Genomic DNA, 21,681 nt, shown 5'->3' on the forward strand with positions numbered 1-21,681 from the left:
AGCTCCCTAGGTGTCAAAAAGATATAACAAATCTCAATGAATTCAGTAACTTGTTAACGAGTTATTTGATTGAGAAATGTTTTTATAATTTGCAAGAATTTTACGATTCCTAATATGTGAGTGTGTCTGTGCTGTATTTTATTTTATTTTAATTTTGTTGTTGTTTTAACAATGGTGTTGCTCACACTGTAAGTTTTGTGTAATGGCTGTATGTGTATTTTGACGATTCCAATACATGTTATCTGAGTCAAATGGAAAATAAATATTATTATTTTTTTCACCGAAGTATGCGCTGGTCAGGCCCTATCCCCCGAAACCCCGATACATTCGGGAGGGCGCGCCAGCATTATCAACCAACGACCACTCCCGGGTAAGCGATCATTGGATCTGAGAATCATGTGCCCTGAGTAAGCGCAGAGAGCCAAAAATGACAGCCTTCTGCATCTGTCTCAGTGCGGGAAGCCGGTATGGATTTAAGATTCGAGAGTAGAAAGGGCATCATTCCACCAAGGACTCCAATAATCAGAACAACCATCTTGACAGATTGATCTAGATATTATTATTATTATTAGTAACGGTTTACCTGGGTAGTCAGCTAAATCACCTGCTTTACCACCGTTGTAATTCTTTTAATTATTTTTCAGATGCCTAAGAACGTTTTCACTACCAGCTGCAACTGAGAATGAAAATGGTAACTGCTGATTCCTGACAACTTCAATACTAATATAGGGTGAACATTGTTTGGTAGTCTTGTTCCACTGTTATTGTTTGTTGTCAAATTTCCTGAATTGAAAAAACGGGAGCAACTGTAAAGTTTGTTCTTGAATAAAGGTTCAATTGAGAACGTCTCAGTAACAAATCAATCAAATTTAAAAAAAATAACAAAAAACAACAAAAATAACAAAAGGTAAATAATAGAGAAACAATTAATGTTTCACTCGACCCCTCTTGCTAGTGATGCACTGTTTGGAACCTTTGGTGTAGTAATGAATATTACTGGAGTTTAATCCCAACCCCAAACCGTTTCTTCAACACCTCGAACCGTGTTTCAATCACCAAGTGATCATCTTCAAGAGGAAGATCAATCTTCATCTCTTCACGTGTCGAAGTGTTAAAATAACGGTTTGGCGTTGGGAAAAAACCCTCTTGCTATATGAAGAAATGTCATTTGGACAAATGGCAAGAGTGAGGGTTGAAATTTTGAATATGAATCCTATATCAAAAACGGTTTTCGCCTTTGGAAAGTGCCTGGGTGGCTTATCGGTGTCCCGAACGTCTGCTTTTGTAGATGATCCACTTTTCGTGGATCCGATTAAAAAAAGATCGTTTTGGTTGCACAAAAGCAAAGAAAAACAGTCTTCGATCGTTCAATTCGTGGAGCACCCACTTTTTGAGCTTATTGGACTTTTCAATAGGTTTTAAACCATCAAAAACCGCATGGGAGCTATCGTCCAGTTCTTCCCCATCGCACGCACCGTTTGTGATGGGTCAATCTCCACCAGGATCCTCCTGTAGGTCTATCACTTCAGGACTCATCTTCGAGGCTAAAATCTCTGGATCGGAATTTCGCAAACCAATGTTGAACAGTGCGTTCATTAACACTATTAGTGCAAAATGACTGGATAATCTTTCGGGCTGTTTCGATACACAAACAAGTGACATTAAAACCGACAAAAACTTTTGTAACTTTTACAATATTCAACTGCGACTCAAAAGATGGCTCTCTTTTAAATTCTGGTAAACTAATGGAAGAAATATGTATCTCAATGGCTGCAGGAGGTGGATAGTTTCGAAATGAAAGTGCGTCGTTGAATAAAAATTACGGATTTGCTTGGAGAAATACTGTTGATGTTCATAGTGTCTGTGAGAATTTTTCTAAATGTTTGAATGGGTATTCATGCGACATAGCCATTGTTATCACTTGATTTATGGAGGATTATGGTGAACTAAACACAGACAAATGAAGAGAAAAACGTGCAGGTTCCGGTATAAACAGATATTAAGTTTTGTTATATGAATATTGGAATAGTTGATGGGGTGCGTTTATCGGTATCCTCATTCATTCATTAAGGGTATTGTAAAACTCACTTTGAAAAGGGACAAATAGAGAAGTGAACAAGTAACGATTGGGATTGATTTTTCAGTATACCTTTCCAACAGTAAATTTATTTCTGGTGAATTTTAACCCCTCTTAATTCTTTTGTATTCTAAAATGGGCAATTCATATAACGTTTGTAATGATTACTTTTGAGGTATGAGGAAACAATGCAAAGAGAAACTTTGTGAACTATTATAGAATTATTACATTTTTCCAAAATATATTCAACAAAGTTTTTTCAGGCATATACATGAAAAATTATATCATATTTTTGAATCAATATGAGGTAGTTTACTTTCATCCATAGAATATCTTTTATAATTTTATAAAACAATTAGGGTGTTGAAATTTTCGAAAGATTCAGACAGTCTGTTTGAAGTGAGAATTCCTTTTCTATATGAAAACTCAAAGAACATTTAGAAAATGATGGAAATGAAATATTGAAATATGGAGACGTGTTTTCAAACTACTTGTTTGTGCTGCAATGATATGTTGATTGTTTAAAGTTAGCATATAAGAGTTTTCGGGGGTTATAATACTGTTTCCGTCAAGATCTTAAATAACAGTAGTGATTCCCTGAATGAGTATAATTTATTCCTGATTTTAATTTTTTCGCATGTTTCATCATTTATCTTGACTATTTTAGTTTCAACTAGTTTGTTTATAGTTGATATTTCACTTACTGCTGGCACATTTATTAATGTTTTTCCATTTGAGGTCCCAATAATTTTGTTTGCTTCACAAATGAGTGTTCTTACAATTTTATCTTACAAGATATATTTTATGTTAAATAATTTTAACATAAAATATATCTTCATTTTATTTGTTGATCCAAAGATTTCAAATCTGTTAACAATTCCGACTCCAACGTAAATATTTCCCAGTCAAATTCGCATATACGAATCATTCGTTGGAGATAGGCTCTGTTTCTACAACCGTGAAGTGTTAACAGATCCATCTCGCGAACTAAGCTCCAAGCAGGTAAGAGCATCCTGTGTGTATAGTCTGTGCGAAGTCAATCCGAACAGCTGAATAAAAATCTAATGTACCGGGGCTGAGCAATTTACTAGTTAATTCCATATAAAACATCCCACATACAAAAAATTATTGGACCTCTTATGAATTTACTACGCCGCCCATGCCATACAAAGAAACCGCCGACGTTCGGTAACTATTGAGATTTTATACCTTTCGAATTGACTTCTTATATACTATATCAAAACACACACTATATTGGTTGATTTCACAATTTCCACCGAAACTGGATCTCTTAAAGTAGTATGTAATAGGTAGATCTTTCTTCAGGTGATACTTTTTACACAAAATAAATTCATTCAAAAATTCATTCCAAATTTCATGCTACAAAAATTATTCATCTTTCATGTAAAACTGTATTATCTAGAATATCAAAATTCTAGAATCTTTTTTTTTCAATTTTAGCGGTGGTCTTTTCATTGAAATATCTTCCATATGGTGTTCAAGAAGTACTTAACATTAGGTACTATGAAACAATTTGCAGGAAAATTAAAAATGTTTCTTCAAGTGGTTTTTTTAGTTACTCCCATTTTCTAAAGAATTTTTTCAAGGCAATGCTACATTACTTACACACCATCAGAACTCACTCATCTGAAAATTTACTATTGGTTTAGGTTTAACATCAAAATTAAATGTTATACTGAATATTCCTTTTGAAAATAAAACTGCAGCTTATTTGAAATACAAAACAGTAAGTTTCAATCAAATATCGAAAAAAAAGAGTGATTTTTGTGGACGAAAAATGGTTCATAAAAAAGTTGTATATCTTTATATTTTCTAAAACTTTTATATTCAATATTTCCCAGTAGAAGATTTAGTTTCAATGGGAATCACAAAAAAGAATTTCTACCACTAAAAATTACCACATTTCATCCCCCGTACCACTTGCATCAACTTAATTTATTTTTCCTGTTATGAGTATGTCGAAGTAATCTTTATCGTGAACACTTAAAGCTATCGACGCCCTCAAAGGCCAAAAAAATCAATACAAAGAGATGAAGCCGCTACCAGCTAGTCCACATGGACTGAAGAATTGGCTGTTCGTATTGAATGATTTTTACTATGATTTTATGATTGGCTGAAGAGTCATAAAATTAAATTTTGAAGTCATGTTACGATGACGAATAGAATGCGAGCTGTCGTGTTGTCAATATCCAGTTCAGGAACTGATCGCGATTTGAGTGTTGAAATTCGATATTGGTACAGTTATAATTACGTGAAATTTTTGTTATCTGTTTAAAATGTGTCGTCCTTGGACAAGTACTAATAGCAATAACTTAACCATAATCAAAGGTAATAACGAGTGTGATAACAACGCAGACTCTTTCCTGTGTAGTCTTTCCAAAAGCGATGGTGAAAAATGCGAAAAAGAGATGCCAGTGAATAAGATTCAGATGCATTTGAATATTGAAACACAGAAAGTATATTTCATAAGAATCTACATCTGAAGTTTGTTTCTTTGAAATTATGTGGAATAAAATTTGAGGACTGCAATGTTGACTATCATAAGAACATGGAAGCTAATATTTTTGAGGAATGGTTTGGAAAAACATTGACCCCTATTTATGTGTGAGTAAGTAGTATTCAGAAGTATTTTCACTCATCACTCTTTTATTTGAATCCCTACTTTCCCACTCATCTATATAAACAAAATATTAAAATTTTATAGCGAAAAAAATTCCAAATCCGACATATAATGAAATTGAAACGCGCACACTTTACACTTTCGAATTTGGACATTGAAACAACCCAAGTATGGTAAATATCCTTGATAGTTCAAATTTGAAATATCACACATATTCAGTTGAAATTTTAAAGTATTCTGATTCATACAAGTGAAAATTCAATTCAAATTACAAATCTTGAATTCAAGAAGGCATGTTTAACCCTCCATATATTTATAAATAATGATTGTTTGTTTCTCTTCCTAATTATAGGAATAAATGAGCTATTTTTTCTTGGGGCTATGCATTTGTACTCAATTTCTTTTATTGATTTTCTATTCGACAAAAAAGAAAGCGTGTTTCATCTCAAGAACATTCACAGATATCTCTGTAATAAAAATGACTCAATTACTATTTTCTTCATTTCGGTGACGTGAATAGGTGATAGTGAATAGTAGTAGAATTTAACCTGGACCCCCTATCCAAAAATCGACATCCAATCTCTTACCTTCGATAAAGAACCGTTTCTAGGAAACTAGATTGTCAACCGCATGGTTCCGGATTCTTGAATAACTTGACCGGTTCCGCGAAGTCCACCCACTAACCGTGTTCAATAGAAAAATCGATTGTAAACAATCATTTCGCGAACTTGAGCGTTAAAAATAGCAAACAGATAGCCTCTACGGAGGTTCAATTCGCACTGTTTTTACTTTTGAATTATCCGCTTCCATGTTTTGAACGTCCCACTCAAAACGACCGCTCCACAGCGCTCGGTTATTCGGGCAGCAGCGGCGTAACATGGAGGTAGAAATGGGTAATACCAAAAGTTGTGTGTCTTTACATATGCATCAGCAATTTGTTTATTCGGTATAAGTCGACAAAGTAATGAAATCGAAATGGAGTGGTTGCTGCTGCGAAAAACCTAATCTGTTAATGAAAAAAACGTCTTCTTCTACACAATTCACTAAAAAGTGAGCGCATGTTAGCATTTTGGACTAATTTCATAAAATTAGTTAGCATTTCACTAATTATTAAGTGAATCTAATAGATAAAAGAAAATCGCAAAATTGCGTTAGTTACACCATTCATATTATAACTAACTCAAAAACGGCTGTACCGATTATTTATGATTAAAGATTGAATAAATTGACGACGTTCGTTTTCTTAGGTTATGTCAGTTGTCATAGTGCGTGCAGCAAAGACAATTGAGGACATGTCATTTGTGATTGTGCGCGCATGAATTATTGTTATGTCATGAAAGAAGCAAATATATCAACATCAATCACAGTGTTATTTGCATTCCCGCGAGCGAGAATCTTCAATATTTCACAACGAAGCGACGAATTAGACTGTGAAATATTGTGAATTAATCCACTGCAAATGAATTTGAAATTGCACGATAAGAGCACAATGTTCGGTGTTGCCAGGTCTACTGTTTTTGCAGTAGATCGCCTTGTTCAACTGTTGAGCTACTGTTCTACTGTTTGGGAGTTGAAATCTACTAATGACTGAGTTTTTAGAATGAATCTATCATTTATCTGACACAAAATCTCTTGCTGATCATGCAAATGACCTGGCAAAATATGTGGCAAATATTTAGAATCACAACCTTGTCAACAAAGTTTTCGTTTTAATGCAATAATATTTCTGTGAATTTAGTGCCTACTATTGTGGAATTGTACTATAACGAAAGTTATGCGTCATCAATTGCCAAATTTAGAATTCAACTCACGTTTATATAGCTTTCTTTCTTCGATATATCGGATGTAAGCTATCATCTAAACAGAAATTCCCTTCAATTGAACGCGAAAATTGACTGTTTGGCTTTTCACTCATAGAGAAAAGGAAGTTATATAAAATTATAAATGTCTTATCGTATCAGGTATTGATGACGCATTTATAATAAATACTCATTTAATAAACTGCTATGGGATCGAGAGCCGGTTAAAAAAGACCCAAATCAATTCCACATTCATACAAATTGAATTAAAAAGAGTAAAATGTCATTCAGTTTAGTAAAAACAAAAATTAAATTACCGGCATCGAGAAATATATTAATATATTCCATGATGTATACATTGATTTTTCATTTCCCACTTGTTAACATCTAAATCTATCAACACTTTGCTGGGAAAAAGTCGTTTTGACATTCTATTTCTACATTTTTACACGAAATGAAAAATAAATGTGTGAAACTTCGGAAGAAAGATGGATGAGTACAAAACCAAAAAGCTTTTTTACCAAAAACTTTTCTCCTAAAAAGTGTCTCCCCTTTCAATTTGGACTTTTTTAGGTAGTGAAATTTCCATTTCTAAAAATAATTTTTACAGGTTTATTAATTTACAAACGACTATTCATTCTGTGTTAAGGAGTTTGTTATACCATATACCAGAAGTTAAACGTCAGAATAGTTGTTCAGAATGAAAACAAGAGAAGAAATAGTACACTCTCTAATCTTTCCACCCCTAAATGAAATTGCTACGCTACTGACATGTCACTTTATTAGACGTTAATTTGTTTGGTTAAAAATTATCACCTACCTGTGGAATGCCTTGAATTTGGTTAGAACATTTGAGTGAACTTCATGAAAGGATGCATGGGAAAGAAGACATAAACGTGACCGAATAAATAAACAAAGTGGACTATGATATGGGTATTGGACTTGAGTAAACAAACTTGTCACTTGTTTGACTAGTAGATTCCTCAGATGTAGGTACATTGTAGATTTTAATTTTTTGTATATTCGTTCTTACTTTTCACAGTTGTGCATAGATAGCAAAGACATGCACAGTTTTACCTCTATATTCCTTTTTCCTGGTGACTAAAATGCATGTAATTATCTGATGATAATAATAATAATAATAATAATATTTATTTCTGGTTCCTTATTACATATAAACACAATAATTATTCAATCTAAAAAAGTAATTGAAAAAAAATACAAATGAGGGTAGAAAAAACATGTTTAGGAAGGGTACTGTTGATCTTAGTTCTAAACTGGAGGAAAAAACTAAACTAGAGAAAAATCATAAAAAAAGAAAAGAAAAAAAAGGAAGGAGAGAGGAAAGAGGGAGAGAAAACAGGTTGAATGTTTATACTGAAAAATTTTCAGAAGTATAAAATCTATGAAATCAATGACTTTTTATATATATATATATATATATATATATATATATATATATATATATATATATATATATATATATATATATATTGACATCAGAAAATTTCAAATGCGTTTTCTGATGTTTTTCTTATTTTCCTTTGTTATTAATTGTGAGAAAATCCGAAAAAGTGCATTCGTCGACATGACTGTGTAATTATTTATTTTTTACTTTTTATTACTTTTATCAAATTATTCTACTCGTAAAATAAAATTAAATGAAATTCTCATTCCAGATTATCTAAAGTTGAAAGAAGCAACATGCTAAAACTGTGAAATATCAGACTACTAGCAATATTTAATCAAGTCCACCTTGTATCATAAAATTTTCAATCATTTTAATAACCCAAAGAGTCTAAATATCTATGAAATGAAGAAATAAGTACAATAAGGAAACAAATACTGATAATACAAATTCGTTAATCTATCTCAATTAAACCCTTTAGTAGGTTTATTTTACGTTCAGAAAACATTCAATTCTCTAACCAATGTCACGACATATATTGAATTACTTTTGTATTTGTGTCTCATCATAACGCCAATAATATTTTATGAATAAGTAAAATAATGAAACTATCAAGTTTCTTCGAGGCTGAGAGACCTTAATTTAAGTTGACAATAATTTTGGACGGCCTTCTTCTACGAATAATAAATAAACTTTTTTCTTCCAGTTACTTGGATGCTATTCCGATCTATGATCATCGTTGATAAGTGATGTGTTCACTAGTGTTTCATTTTTATTTGTGTCCATGATATTTCAGAATGAAAGAAAATCACTTGAAAGTCTCATATAACAAAATTAGAAACAAACATTGTTAACAATTTTTTTCTAATAGAATCTGTTTTTCTCAACAGAACCTAAAAATAGATAAAACATCAAAAATGAAATGTTTCGTAGACTTGTTTACCAAGCGAAAATAAAAATATTAGAAAGTTTACGAATTCATTCTTTTTTTTGTGATCTATTAAAATTATCCCCTACCTAAAGTAAAGTGTCTTGAATTTCGATAGAAGATTTGAGTGAAATATTTGAAAGGATACGCATAGCAAAGAAAATGTTACTGGGATTTATTTGTTCTGTGGTTGATAATGAAAATGTTTTTTCTATTTATTGAGCATCAATCGAGAAGGGTTATCAGCTGAACAATATTATTTCAATCGGCAGGTACCCAAAAAGGGTAAAAAACAAAGCTATATTGATTATTTCTATCGAAGCGATAAAATGATGAAAACATTAAATTCACCTTTTCGAATTTGAAGGAAAGTGATTTATAAAACAAGAATAGGTAGCACATTGATGAGCTAGCAAATTCAATCGGTTTCATAAAGATAAAACATGTAAGTAATAGGTACATTCCTAATCGACTTCACCATCTATGAATTGGTGTCTGAACGAACTGATCTCATAGCGCATTCGGCATAACTGTGTATACCCAGTAAGGAGCTGATAGAATGTTTATTATTCGTCCTAATTCACCATTTCTGGTTAACGCAATCACCATGAGTGACTATTTTTCTTTTTTATAAAAGGAAGCTTTTCGTTCCCTAAATTATTTAGCGTATGGCTTATTCACATCGCAAAAGTTAACATAACAAACATAATTGTATGAAAGCATAAAAAGACACAGGACATTAAGTTTACAAACAATAATAATAATAGTCATTTATTTCCTTAAGACAGTTACAAACCATATGGAAAAAGTCACTTGTTTACATTTAAAATACAATAATACTAATATAATTATAAAAACACTGTTCTGTCCAAAAGAATTTTGAATTATATTTGAATGATTGTTTTGTCATGTAGTTTCTCACATTTGAAGGAAGAGCATTGTATATTCTAGGAGCCATATGACTGGGAGATTGGTGAGTTATTTTGAATTTTCCGAATGGAATTAAAAAATAATTCTTTTGTCTTGTATTGAAACTATGATTTTGTTTGTTCCTCATATAAATTTCATCATTATTGTCGAATACTAGCTTACTCAACTCTGATATGACTAGACATGGTAATGTTAATATTTTCAGTTTCTTGAATATATCTTTGCATGAATCAGTCTGTGAAAGCCCCGTCATTGATCGTAACATTCGTTTATGTGCCACGAAGATATATTTTGCTAGGGTAGATAAAACCCAAAATATCACACCGTATTGTAGCCTACTTTCAACTTGTGCATAGTAGAGCTGTATCAATTGATCAATATTGAGTACATGCCGCAAATGTCTAAATTGAAAGGCAATCCAATTCAACTTTGAGATTAGGTAATGAGAGTGAGTGAGTGAGCCTTCCAATTGAGATTTTTATCTATTCGTAATCCTAAGAAAATTGTTTGATCTGAACTAGTTGAGATCGATGGACTCAATTCGTTTGATTGGAATGACAACTCATTACATTCTATTTGGATATGCTCAGTGCTTGCGTTTTCGAAGTATTTAAAAACAAGTAATTTGCTGAAAACCATTCATTCAAAGGAGTCAACACTTCATTGCATTCATCACGTAAGGAAGGGTCCATTTTTTCAGATATGATTAACGACGTATCATCAGCGTACATTGTGAGGGATGCAGCTACAGAGAGTTTATCCAAATCATTAATATAAAACAGAATTGGCCCTGATATGGACCCCTGAGGGACACCAATGTTTGTTTCAGTTTGCTGTGAGAAATGAGTGTTGATGGCTACATATTGTGTATGTTTGAGTATAAATGATTTTATCCAATCTAGAGGACAGCCTCTAATACCATACTTATACAGCTTTTCTAGTAGTATGTCGTGATTGATACAGTCAAATACCCTGCTGAGGTCACAAAAGATTCCAACAGGGCATTATTCTGCCTCAATATATTCATTTTTTGATAATAAGAAAACACCGCAGCCTTCGTAGATTTTTTGTTCAAATATCCATGTTGGTTTCTCGAAATTATATCATATTTATGACAAAATGACATTAATTTTTCTAAAAAACAATACTCGAATACTTTGAAAAAAATTGAAGGTACTGTGACACTGACGATAGTTTCTTTATACACAGGTATTATTTTACCACATTTCAGCAATTCTGGAAAACCGCCAGAAGACAATGAGAGATTTACCATAAAAGTAAGTGGTACAATAAGTTCTTTTTCAATAGAATTATAGGTACCTCATCCGATCCCGAAGAAAATATGGCATCAGAAAAAAGAATTTGGAAGTGACGTTACGTTACGCAGAAAATGATTGAAGTCCTTGTCACAGGAGACTATATTGCTCAATATCTTTTTAGGCGCATCTGTATAGAATTTATTGAAAAGTTCAGCAACGTCTTTCGGATCGTCAACAATGGTGTTATTATCGTTTATAGTTATGTCTGATTTAATAGCCTTCGATTTATTAGGTAGCTCTGACACTAGTTGCCATGCAGATCTAGAAGGATTGTCTGAATTCTTTATTTTGTTTTGAAAATGTTCCTTTTTTTGTTTTAGTTATCAAATTATCGTGACTTTTTTTTCTGACTTTATAAATGTTTTTCAGTTCGGGACAAAATGTTTGTAGGTTAAAAAGGTCTTTTGAAATTTGACTAGATTGTTTTATTTCATGTGTGATCCATTTCTACATCTCTTAGTCACGTATATATATATATAATTGCATCCTTAGTCGCTGTCCGGAAGTCCGAGGTATCACAGGTTTAGGCTCTCAGTAGGCAGTCTTCAACGATGTGGCTGATCGTTTTTATATCATCTCCACAGTCGCATCTGGGGGAAGGGTTTTTACCCGATTTAAAAAGTGAGTCAGCGAATATGCCCCATTGACCATGTTTTGCGGGGTACGTCGAATCCATGTGGTTTGCTAGATATGCAAGGCATGTTGTGGTAGGCAGGTGGAGCATTAACCTCCCATTCTTCTCGCCAGCGGGCAGTTATGTCAAAACCAGCATCATGCAGAGACTAGTTCTGAGAGAGGAGTCTGGAGCGGAGTCGGTTTCTTTCGAGGACGAGGGTATCGGAGTGGATCGGTAGTTAAGGATTATTAATGATCATGAAATCCCTGATGAGAGCGCGTGCTATCTACGGAGGTGAGCAGGGGCTATTTGGCTAAGCGTGGTGTGCCAGAAAGTAGGTATTGGTTTGATCGTATCTGTAATAATCCGCATTGTGTGGCTGAGCAGGACACCAACCAGGCCAACGTGAACGCTATTAAGCCATACCCGGGCGCAGTATTCAGCTATGCTGCACCCCAAGAGGTACCGCATAGTTTCTGGAGGATGTTATTACGCGTTTTGATCTTAGCTGATGTTTTCGACAAATGTTCTTTAAAACTCAACGTTCTGTCTAGTGTAACCCCTAGGTATTTAGGTTGTTTATCGTGTTTAAGAAGCATGACTACAAAGTAGATTTGCAGTTCTTTATTGGCTAATTTGTTGTTGGGGTGTAAAGCTAGTTCGCGTCCGTAGTAGCAAAACTGGCAGCCAGACAATCCGCTAGATCTCCATACATCAGTATCACTATGACACAATATACCCCTTTCAATTTGTATCCTGTTGTTGATGACTGTTGTTGCCCATATTTTTCCTAGATGAAAATCAAGCTGCATTGAAATTCAGAGACGAGAAGCAATGCAATGTAATTCAGCCTCTGCAGATTGTTTCATGGTTAAATAACAAACAGGTAATTCAACTTCACTTTGTGAAGGTAGAAAGCTTATACTTTCAGTATTTCTTTGGTAACAGAATTTTAGGAATGTACTTTATACGTCTTTTTTCGGAAATATGGATTTTGTATGTCTAGAGTATCAAACTGGAAACTGTTTTCGTAACTTGAAAACCTTCTGCATTTGTCTGTTTCAAGGCAAGTTAGTATAATTTTAGGATTCGAAAGTAGGAAAGACATCATTTCATTAAGACTCCTACAATCAAACAACCATTTCAACATATTGGCACATTGAATCTCGATATTTCGGTCAATTTTCACTTCACTCGGAACTGAAAACTCCACGACTATTATTGTTATATATTTATGGTAGAGAAGGACGACATCATGCTTATTGTTATAGCTTGAATCTGCCAACAGTGGAGAATACATAGTTATAATTCTCCACAAAAGATTCAATATTCTCATGAGAGAAGGACAACACTGGTGTCTCGATTATACCGCACCAGTGCCGAGAAAGTAATCTAATACTCCTACTCTCGATTGAGAACCTCTGAATAGGGCGGTATTGGAAAAAATAACTTCGAAAATTGGAAACTCAAACATAGGTACATTATTCGACAGGAAATTAAGGAACTTCCATCATGAAAGTAAAGTAAACGAAGTGTCCTATTCAAAATATGTAAATGTTCAAAAATATAATGATATGAAGATTTTGAGTTATAACTCTCCCGTAGAAGTACTTATAGTTTGAATACTAAAACACAAAAATATTAGTGTCCTGAAGGTGAATTGAATATTAATAAAACGTTGTCACGAAAATATTATGTTTCTCTCAAGGCCAGTTATCGTTCTCCATCAGATCTTTCAAGGTAAAATTTGTGAACTCTCTAAAGACTGTCTAATCGGTATCAAACTCAACTTTTTTCGTTTTCTTAACATAAATAAACATAAACGATATTTGTGGAAAAATATTAATATTGAAAACAACAAACAACACAACAACACAATTGACAATTGACAGTTTTCATGGCCGTTGCCGCCTAATATACCCTCAAAATATTATAAATGATGTACACCACTGAATAACATTTCAGTCAAATATAAAATTCATATTCATTTAATCTCTTTTCCTCATTCGGTTACTGCTTTTCTCCATAGATGATAACCAGTCTTGTAGCTCTTCGGGAGGGGTAGGTCTGTAGGAAACGTCTTTTCCTGTCAGCTTAGCCATAATTTCAGCTACGTTGAAATTGAGAGTGGTCTGTTTACTGAGAACGACAGCTCGAATGAATCCATCGTGGGTTGTGATGAACTGCTGTTCTAGGAAAAGGGTTTTCTCGTCCCAAGATACTATCTAAAAATAAAAATGATTTTCAGTTGAAAACACAGATCAGATAGGTACGAGGTCAAATGTTCACGCAAGTATTTTGCGTTTTCCGCGAGTTTCTGCTATCGAAAAAAATGGATCAAAGAATTTGCATCAAATTTTGTGTGAAAAATGGAATCGAGGGCTCAAAAACACTTGAAATGTTGATAGTGGCATCAGGTGATTGTACTCTGAGTCAGAATAATGTTTGAAAGTGGTACAAGCTGTGGTACGTCTGGTATTGCCGAAAAATAATTCATGGCTTTTACATTACGACAATGTACCTGCTCACTTCTTTTTCGAATTTTTTTGTCCAAAAACAACAACGTAATCATGCCTAAGCAACCGTACTCACCAGATTTGAAACCCTGCGACTTGGATTCCCAAGATTGAAGAGTTCCATGAAAGAACGACGTTTTGCGACGATTGAGGAGATAAAAATCAAATCGCTGGGAGAGCTCGAGGACATATAAAAAAGTGCAGATCAGAACTGCTTGGAGGATTGGAAAAATGCTAGCACAATTGCATTATATCTGAGGAGGACTTCTTTAAAGGGGACAAAATATAAGTTGATGAATAAATAACTATTTTAAAATGAATGAAAATTCTCTTAATTTTTTCAACTGACCTCTTACGCGCAATGAATAGACGAAAAAACATCTAATCCGATTTGGACCATAAGCATGACACATATTGATTCAATAATAGTATAATTTTTGTTAATATAAACACAGGTACTGAAGTTGAATTCAGAATGTGGTTTTAGACAGGGTTTTTGCACGGTTACAGCTCTTGCTACTGTCACACAATTGTTGAGTGATTTGATAAGGAAATGATTAGCACTCTGGTACTACTAGATTTTTCGAAAGCATTCGATACCATCAATCATGAGCTGATTTGGATGAAACTCAAATATTATGGTTTTGATAGTGCTGCCTTATTTCTCATCTGGTCTTATTTACTTGGTCGATTTCAAAAAGTTGTTGTTGATGGTCATCACTCCTTACTTCTTGATATTCCATCAGGAGTCTTACAGAGTTCCATTTTGGGACCTTTATTGTTCACCATTTATACTACTGACATTATCTCGTCCATCAAGAAATGTAAAATATAGGCGTATGAATTATACATGCACTTACTGTATACCTCACTGTATACCTACTGTATAGGTAAGAGAAGATTGGTCTGAATAAATTGTTCCTTTAGATAAGTTGATTTAGAGCCAGACATCAAGTAAGATCTGCTGATCAATTCGCTTCTGGTAAAATTGAAATACAGACTAAGAATACATGATCTGCGCAAAATTAAATATCTGTACTGATAAATACCACAACAGGTAAGTATATCACAGTCTACCTCTACAATACATAAAAAACTTGATTGTGGAACACGGATCATTTCCAATAACTGATGTAATATGTATAATAATCAACTATTACATAAATCATCAATAAAAAACATAATGATGTTATATGCACGTACTTAATTGATCGGTTAAGTTATTGAATGGTATGTTTGAAGGTGATTGATAATGTTTCATGATGAATTTCATTAGTTCGGACTTCCGAACTAATGAAATTATATAAATGTTATTTTCAGCTATGTTTCTAATTCTTCTTTTTCATTAGTTCTTTCAGGGATTTCAAATCATTTTATATAATATCAGACAATAGAAGTCCGAACTAATGAAATTTTCATTGAATGGGAATCGTTAATAATGTTCTTTTTTTTCTAATGTGGAATAACATTCATGCATACATAATCAATAAAATCAATAAATATAACGTAGTGGTGGAAGCGTATACAGTGTTTCGGTTGACGAACATCATTTTCTGAAACTCGTAAACAAATTTAATTTTGTTTATCACTCTCTTCATTTACCTTAGTTGTAATTTTATAAGTGTTGAATAGTGGAATAGTTCTCCTGTACCGAACATTGGACGCAGTTTGCAGAACATGGGCTTTATTCTTTTTTATCTCTTGGTACAATCCAGTCCTATCATAAAAATGAAACCTGGCGAAGTCGAGCTCTCTAACATATCTCGCATTGTTCATGTGCTTGAACATGATGTCCAAATCTTGAGAAGTACAGATGCCTACAATAAAATCCAAGTAGATTAAAAAAAATATCGTCAATAAAAAAGAATACGAACATTTTGTTTACTTGTTCCACTTTCAATAAATATTTGTGTTTGATGTCTTATTGATATGCTTCATGCAATAGTTGAATAATAATTGCGAATCTAACTCAACCTTAAGGTAATATCGATAGAAATATTGTTCCTTGTATTAAGTTTTACAGGTCCTTCGGTGGATGTTTCTTCTGAACTTTTTTGAGTTATGTATTGTGTTTGTCGAAATAAAATATGTTGAGTTATGTGTCTGTCTATGCACTTTATTGTTCGAATAAAACAAGCATTGATAAGAAAAACATAGTAATGATGGGGGAGCCCAAGCGGGGATTTCAGGAATTATTAAAGCGCGGCAGATTAATATACAGGGGGATACCTTGTACCTGGTTAAGTACCTCCACCAAATATGGGCCCCAGCCGCCTGTGAGGGATAAAGGATCAGATTAGTAAAAAAATTGATTATCAGAAATTCTCGAGCGCGTCAGATTAAGCTAGAGTGAGTTAATTACCTGTTAAAAAGTGTATATTCCAGTAATCTGACAATTTGAGAGTGACGTAAAGAAAGGGGAGGGCAGCAAAGTTGTAAAAATTTAACGTCATTTCGACATTCTCGAGCGTAGCTGATTTTTTTTTTATTTTGAAGGAAATAATTCAAGGATAACGAAAAATATACAATCTGACGATTTCCGCAAGCCGAAATAACAAAACTTCGTCAATAAAGTTGATTGCGTGCAGCTGTGTGATACCTATAATTCCATCTCCGAGTTTCTATTCCTCTATTCTCTATTCAGTTTTTCTCTATTACTCCGTCCCGTCCGGCCCCACTCTGAATTCTGTTGCCATGACGCCATCACAGCTGATCACAGAGAAGATGAAGACGATGATTAATTAATCAATTAATTGATGGATATAGCCGTTACTACGTGGTAGGAAATCATAATGAAGAAAAGAGAAATTAAACTTTCTGTTTTTTACCACTTTTATTTGTAACTAACTTATTTATATATTGTATAAGTTTGAAAATGTCCGTAGAGGACGAAACTGCAGTAACGTTAGTTACAAATAAAAGTGGTAAAAAACATAGAAAGTTTAATTTCTCTTTTCTTCATTAATTATTCAATAAAAAAATTAAATTTTTTTGAGCATTTAAAAAAAAATTATTTTCTTATAAATACAAGTATTCTACTTAAAAAACATACACTACTTTATTTGCATGCTATTTCCTGAGCTTTTCAATCAATCAAGTTCAATGAATTGAAAAAAAAAAATTAAAAAAATATTGTTTATGTCTGATTGAGCGAATCCCTCTAGATAATCGTCAGATTATGAGACAGCACGTCTAAAACATAAAGATGAACCATATATATCTTAATCTGACGCGCGTGAGTATTTGAAAATGGCGAATTTTTTTGCGTCAGATGGAAATCGTCAGATTATTGAATGATAGCTTTTTTGTTGCACTTAGAAAATCTGACGCGCTCAATTAAATTTTTTTCTTTTCACTTTTAACCCTTACGTACAACCACCCACATCATGCAAACGATCAGATTAACATACCAATATTATTACAAATACGTAGGACATTGATGCTAACAATATCTGACGCGCTCGAGTATGCCCATGAAACAGTATTTTTTTACATATTTAAAAATCTATAGCCGCTTCCCCCACTGATGAAAAGGTATATATTATATAACATTTTTTTCTTCTTATCATCTAAGCTTTGCAACCTAATATGTCTCATTGACGCTCGAGTAAATCCCCATTTTGCATCGTGGGCTCCCCTGCTATAACATGAAATTCCTATTGCGATTTGAACTCGAGGTTGAAGTTAACTTTTACAGGATTGATTATCGAAAAACAAAGAATGACCCTTTGTAAATTTTCTCCAGTCTGAACTGACTCGCTCTTGCCTCCCCGGTTATTACAAAATATAAAGGGAAAGGTTCAATAGTGTATCCAATAATGCTCCAGTTATTCCTAAATGATCAAGTCTTTGCACCCTGCTCAATTTGTCAATAGCAGTAGCTTGTTTCATCTTTGGCTACCAAAACAAAGCATCACTGGTCACCATGGGTCTAACCACCATTGAGTACAAATACATCATGTCTGCCCGTGGGTTGGACTACCTATCGGGCGCGTCCCCAGGTGGCGGATAGGGGAACAGCCAGGGGACTGGAGGCCCTGTCCGGGAAGCCAATGTGGCCTTACAGACGGGGTCGCCGGACTCCTGGTCAGTGGCAGAAATAAATAGGGTGAGGGAAACAGCCTACCCAAGTTCCGAGAGCTGAATGGCAACAGGGTGATTGCGGTTACGAACGATCCCCTTGGGGAACTGGGCGAAACCTCATTGTAATTAGCCTACCTCTGGCTCTGCCAGAGGTGTCCAACTCTTTCCTTGCTACTCGTGGGAACACACATGAATGAAAGAAACACAAAAACAGAAACAACAAAAACAAAAACCAATCCATAGGCTGGACAGAAGTGCTCACCCTAATCTAAGGCAGTGGCTGGGGATGAAGAGAAATATCCACCCCAGTCTACCGCTTGGAATGAGGCTGGACATAGCAGATCACCTCGTGATGTAATACAAAGGCCAATGCGTAAGCGCATTTGCGGCGCCGAGGCCAAACGGAGAAAGAGAGTGAAGAAAGCGGGAGTGGCAGCAGCTATAAGTGCACCCTCCTCCTCCTCCACTCCACCTCCAACAGCAAGAGCACTTCCTGCGGCGGGCGCCAAAAGCTCCGCCTTGAATAAGCAAGGAACCGGCTGCCCCTGCAGAAAAGCTCCCTCACTTGTGCATCTCTACGGAGGGAGCCCCAAGAAGGTTGAAGAAGCCGCGCAACGACAGTAATGTCGCTGCACCTTCCAAAACCTTCGCTTAGGCCACCGTGAGACACCTCTAGGTTGCCAAAGAGAGTGTGTGTTCGGCGAGTTATGGCCTACACCTGCCAATATAAAGGAGATGTGTCCTAATGACCTGTCCACCTGCCTGGAAAGGACAGGATGGACGATGACCTAGGAGGACAACTCCTCGGGAGGATGTACAATGGGTCACAAGTGGCCTGAGTGCTGTGGGTCTACACTCACCCCCCCCCCCTACTCTACAGATACAGATACAGATACCACTTTGCCTCCTCGGTGAAAAGAGAGATCCTGTACCTCGAAAGCTCGAGTGTGACAGCGGACTTCGTTTCACAAATTATTCCGACAATGATTCACACACACCTTATGATGGGTCTTCATTTGATTTCAGCCCCCACGTCCTTTCATTAGTTCGACTGTCAGCATTAGTGCTGCTTCTGCCTTCCTTTTTATCTTCTCTAGGTGTCGGTTTCAGGTCAGTTCTTGGATCTAGTTTCGCTTCCAGGCATTGAACCTTCCATGTATCTCTTCACTTTGGAGTTATTAAAGTTATAGTTTTCTCTTTCAGTCGTCTCAGTGGATACTACTACTGGTATGGTCGATTTTGATAGGCTTATGTTAAGCCCTTTTTTGCCGGACCAGGGTTTGCCTTGATCTAGAATGACTAAAAATCATTTGCTCAACCCAGTAATTCATATCCAATATGGTCCAAATGACGAAGTAACTCTTCATTACAAAGATCCAACAGTTGCAGTCTATCTAGCTGCTGCTTGTAACGGCGATCTCTCTTGTCCTCAACGCTACCATGATTGATTTTGAAGACTTATTATCGAAAATGCCTTCAATAGCCAAGAAAATAGCTGAAAGTACTTCCTTGTTCGTAGAGGGATCTTTTTCTTTTTTCTTGAACTGACTTAAACTGACATTAAGAACTCCATGACGAAATAAATAATATACAAAGTTTTAGGAGTATTAGGTCGTCATTAACAATTTTGAGCAGTTTCTCAAAAAATTCTTAAACAATTCACTTTACGATAAAATCACAAATCTCGTTGAGGTTCTATGTAAATTTCAATATATGCATGCAAAGAATGCTTTCGTTATCATAATGATATACCTACATTAGCAGTGGCACGAATGAATTAAAGATGTAAATGATTTCAAAAAAACTTTTGTTTTTACGTGATAATATTTTATGTTCATATGGCTGATTTCAAAACAGTTTCCACTCACAATTTTCATTTACAAATTTTTTTGAAAGTGGAATTTGAAAAAAAAATTAATTAAATGTAACAAATCCTTCACAAATATGCTCCAGGATCAGGTGAAAACACCTTATCCCTCGCCTCTCATGTAGACCTACGACTTATAAGCATATTTTGATTCCTTGATTAAAAAAAAAACTATTTTTTGTGATAGCCTGATGTTTCGCTCATCGAAGGATTTCATTCATTAGATACTCTCACGAAATCTGAAGTATCATCCTCCCAAACCGATAGAAACATTTCCAAAAAAAATTCAATAACAACTGATTTTTTTTTCACAAAACTACCTACTTTTTGTGATAACCTGGTATTTTTATCAATAAATAATTAAACCGTTGAAGCGTTAACTTATTGAAAATGCAACATGCATTTCATTTCGTTCAACTTCGTGAACTAATGATGACCATTCATTTCTCAGTCATGTTGTTCTGTTGTCTAATAATGTTATTGACTTCGTATTTTGAAATCTGATTCATGCCTATTTTATTTGTTAGGTACTTTTATTTTTTTTACGTCTGTACTAACTTGCTACATTGCAATTAACTTTGCAAACGAAGTCATATAAGGTATGTCTGTTACGTCAATAATACTGCAAAAATAGTCGACTAAATGAATATGCATTATGGATGAGTAAAACATTGAATTGTTTTCAAACAATAAACAAAATGAAAATTCTGCGTTAGATGATTCTTTTGTTAAAGTTGAAAAGTAAAAATTTAATTAGCTCTCTAACAATATCGCAATTTTCAATTCTGGGGCAATCTATTGATAACTAAGTCTTTATCGGTGTATGAGAGCAAAGAAAAGTGTACCTACCATAAACTTCAGTCGTTTCATCAGGTTTTTTATTTTTCTGGAACAGTCTTCCCCAGCCTATGGTAAAAAGGCACCTCAGAAAATAATTTACATCGAAAAATATGTATAGTAGCGCAATTCCTGTCACTATCGAAGAGTAACACACAAGACAATGACTATCCAAACCCATGATCTTTCATAGATATTTCAGCTATCATAAGCCAGAAATTGAACACTATATTCAATGTATGGAAAGTAAGCAACTGTTTAATAAAACGTTATCGACTTCGGAGGTAACGATATGAAATATCCAATTAGAAATGCCGGTTGGGAGCCTTGACCTCTGTTGGGTATAGGTATACGCATTTTGTATTTTACAGGATGAGTTTTGAAACTATACCTAAATGATATTTTTCAGGTCGTTGTCAATAAATTTTTGTCCATCATAAGATGTCTAAATAGGCAAAATGAACATTTTTGTTCATTCGCCAACTCATCAAAAGATATACAGTTACAACACAAAATAAAGAACAATTAAAAATGGAACTCTAAGGCGGCGCCTTTGATCTATATTCGGTGTTTTCAGGGACCTTGATGATTATATCTCGGTGTAGATCTGAGGGTCGGCTTTGCCTAATGCGCACACAGTCCTAAGTTTCAATATGCATC

At 34.4% G+C, this 21,681-nt stretch overlaps 2 protein-coding genes and 1 long non-coding RNA gene across 3 annotated transcripts in view; 1 reads left to right on the plus strand and 2 right to left on the minus strand.

Moving 5' to 3' along the window:
- Tsp5D (Tetraspanin 5D) overlaps positions 1–5,511 on the minus strand; it is a 56,189-nt gene extending 50,678 nt beyond the window's left edge. Inside the window, exon 1 of the mRNA XM_023156310.2 lies at positions 5,306–5,511. The gene's annotated coding sequence lies outside the window, so the exon portion shown is untranslated. The remainder of the gene's footprint in view (positions 1–5,305) is intronic.
- Positions 5,512–7,319: 1,808 nt separating this feature from the next.
- Positions 7,320–8,896, plus strand: LOC141485797 (uncharacterized). Its single transcript, XR_012467463.1, has 2 exons — positions 7,320–7,506; positions 8,632–8,896. It is a non-coding gene; the product is annotated as an uncharacterized lncRNA (long non-coding RNA).
- A 4,650-nt stretch (positions 8,897–13,546) lies between these two features.
- LOC111502288 (protein THEM6) lies at positions 13,547–21,310 on the minus strand. The gene is made up of 3 exons (XM_023156338.2): positions 21,034–21,310; positions 15,837–16,051; positions 13,547–13,943 (listed from the first exon to the last, which is right to left on the minus strand). Exons 1-3 carry the CDS (start codon positions 21,200–21,202, stop codon positions 13,707–13,709), a joined length of 621 nt encoding a protein of 206 aa, XP_023012106.1. The 5' UTR covers positions 21,203–21,310; the 3' UTR covers positions 13,547–13,706.
- Between the last annotated feature and the right edge of the window lie 371 nt (positions 21,311–21,681).

The sequence above is a fragment of the Leptinotarsa decemlineata genome, unplaced genomic scaffold, assembly GCF_025532065.1.
Source record: "Leptinotarsa decemlineata unplaced genomic scaffold, Ldec_3_MD MMD2_tig00026336_RagTag_RagTag, whole genome shotgun sequence".
NCBI classification, from domain to species: Eukaryota; Metazoa; Arthropoda; class Insecta; order Coleoptera; family Chrysomelidae; genus Leptinotarsa; species Leptinotarsa decemlineata.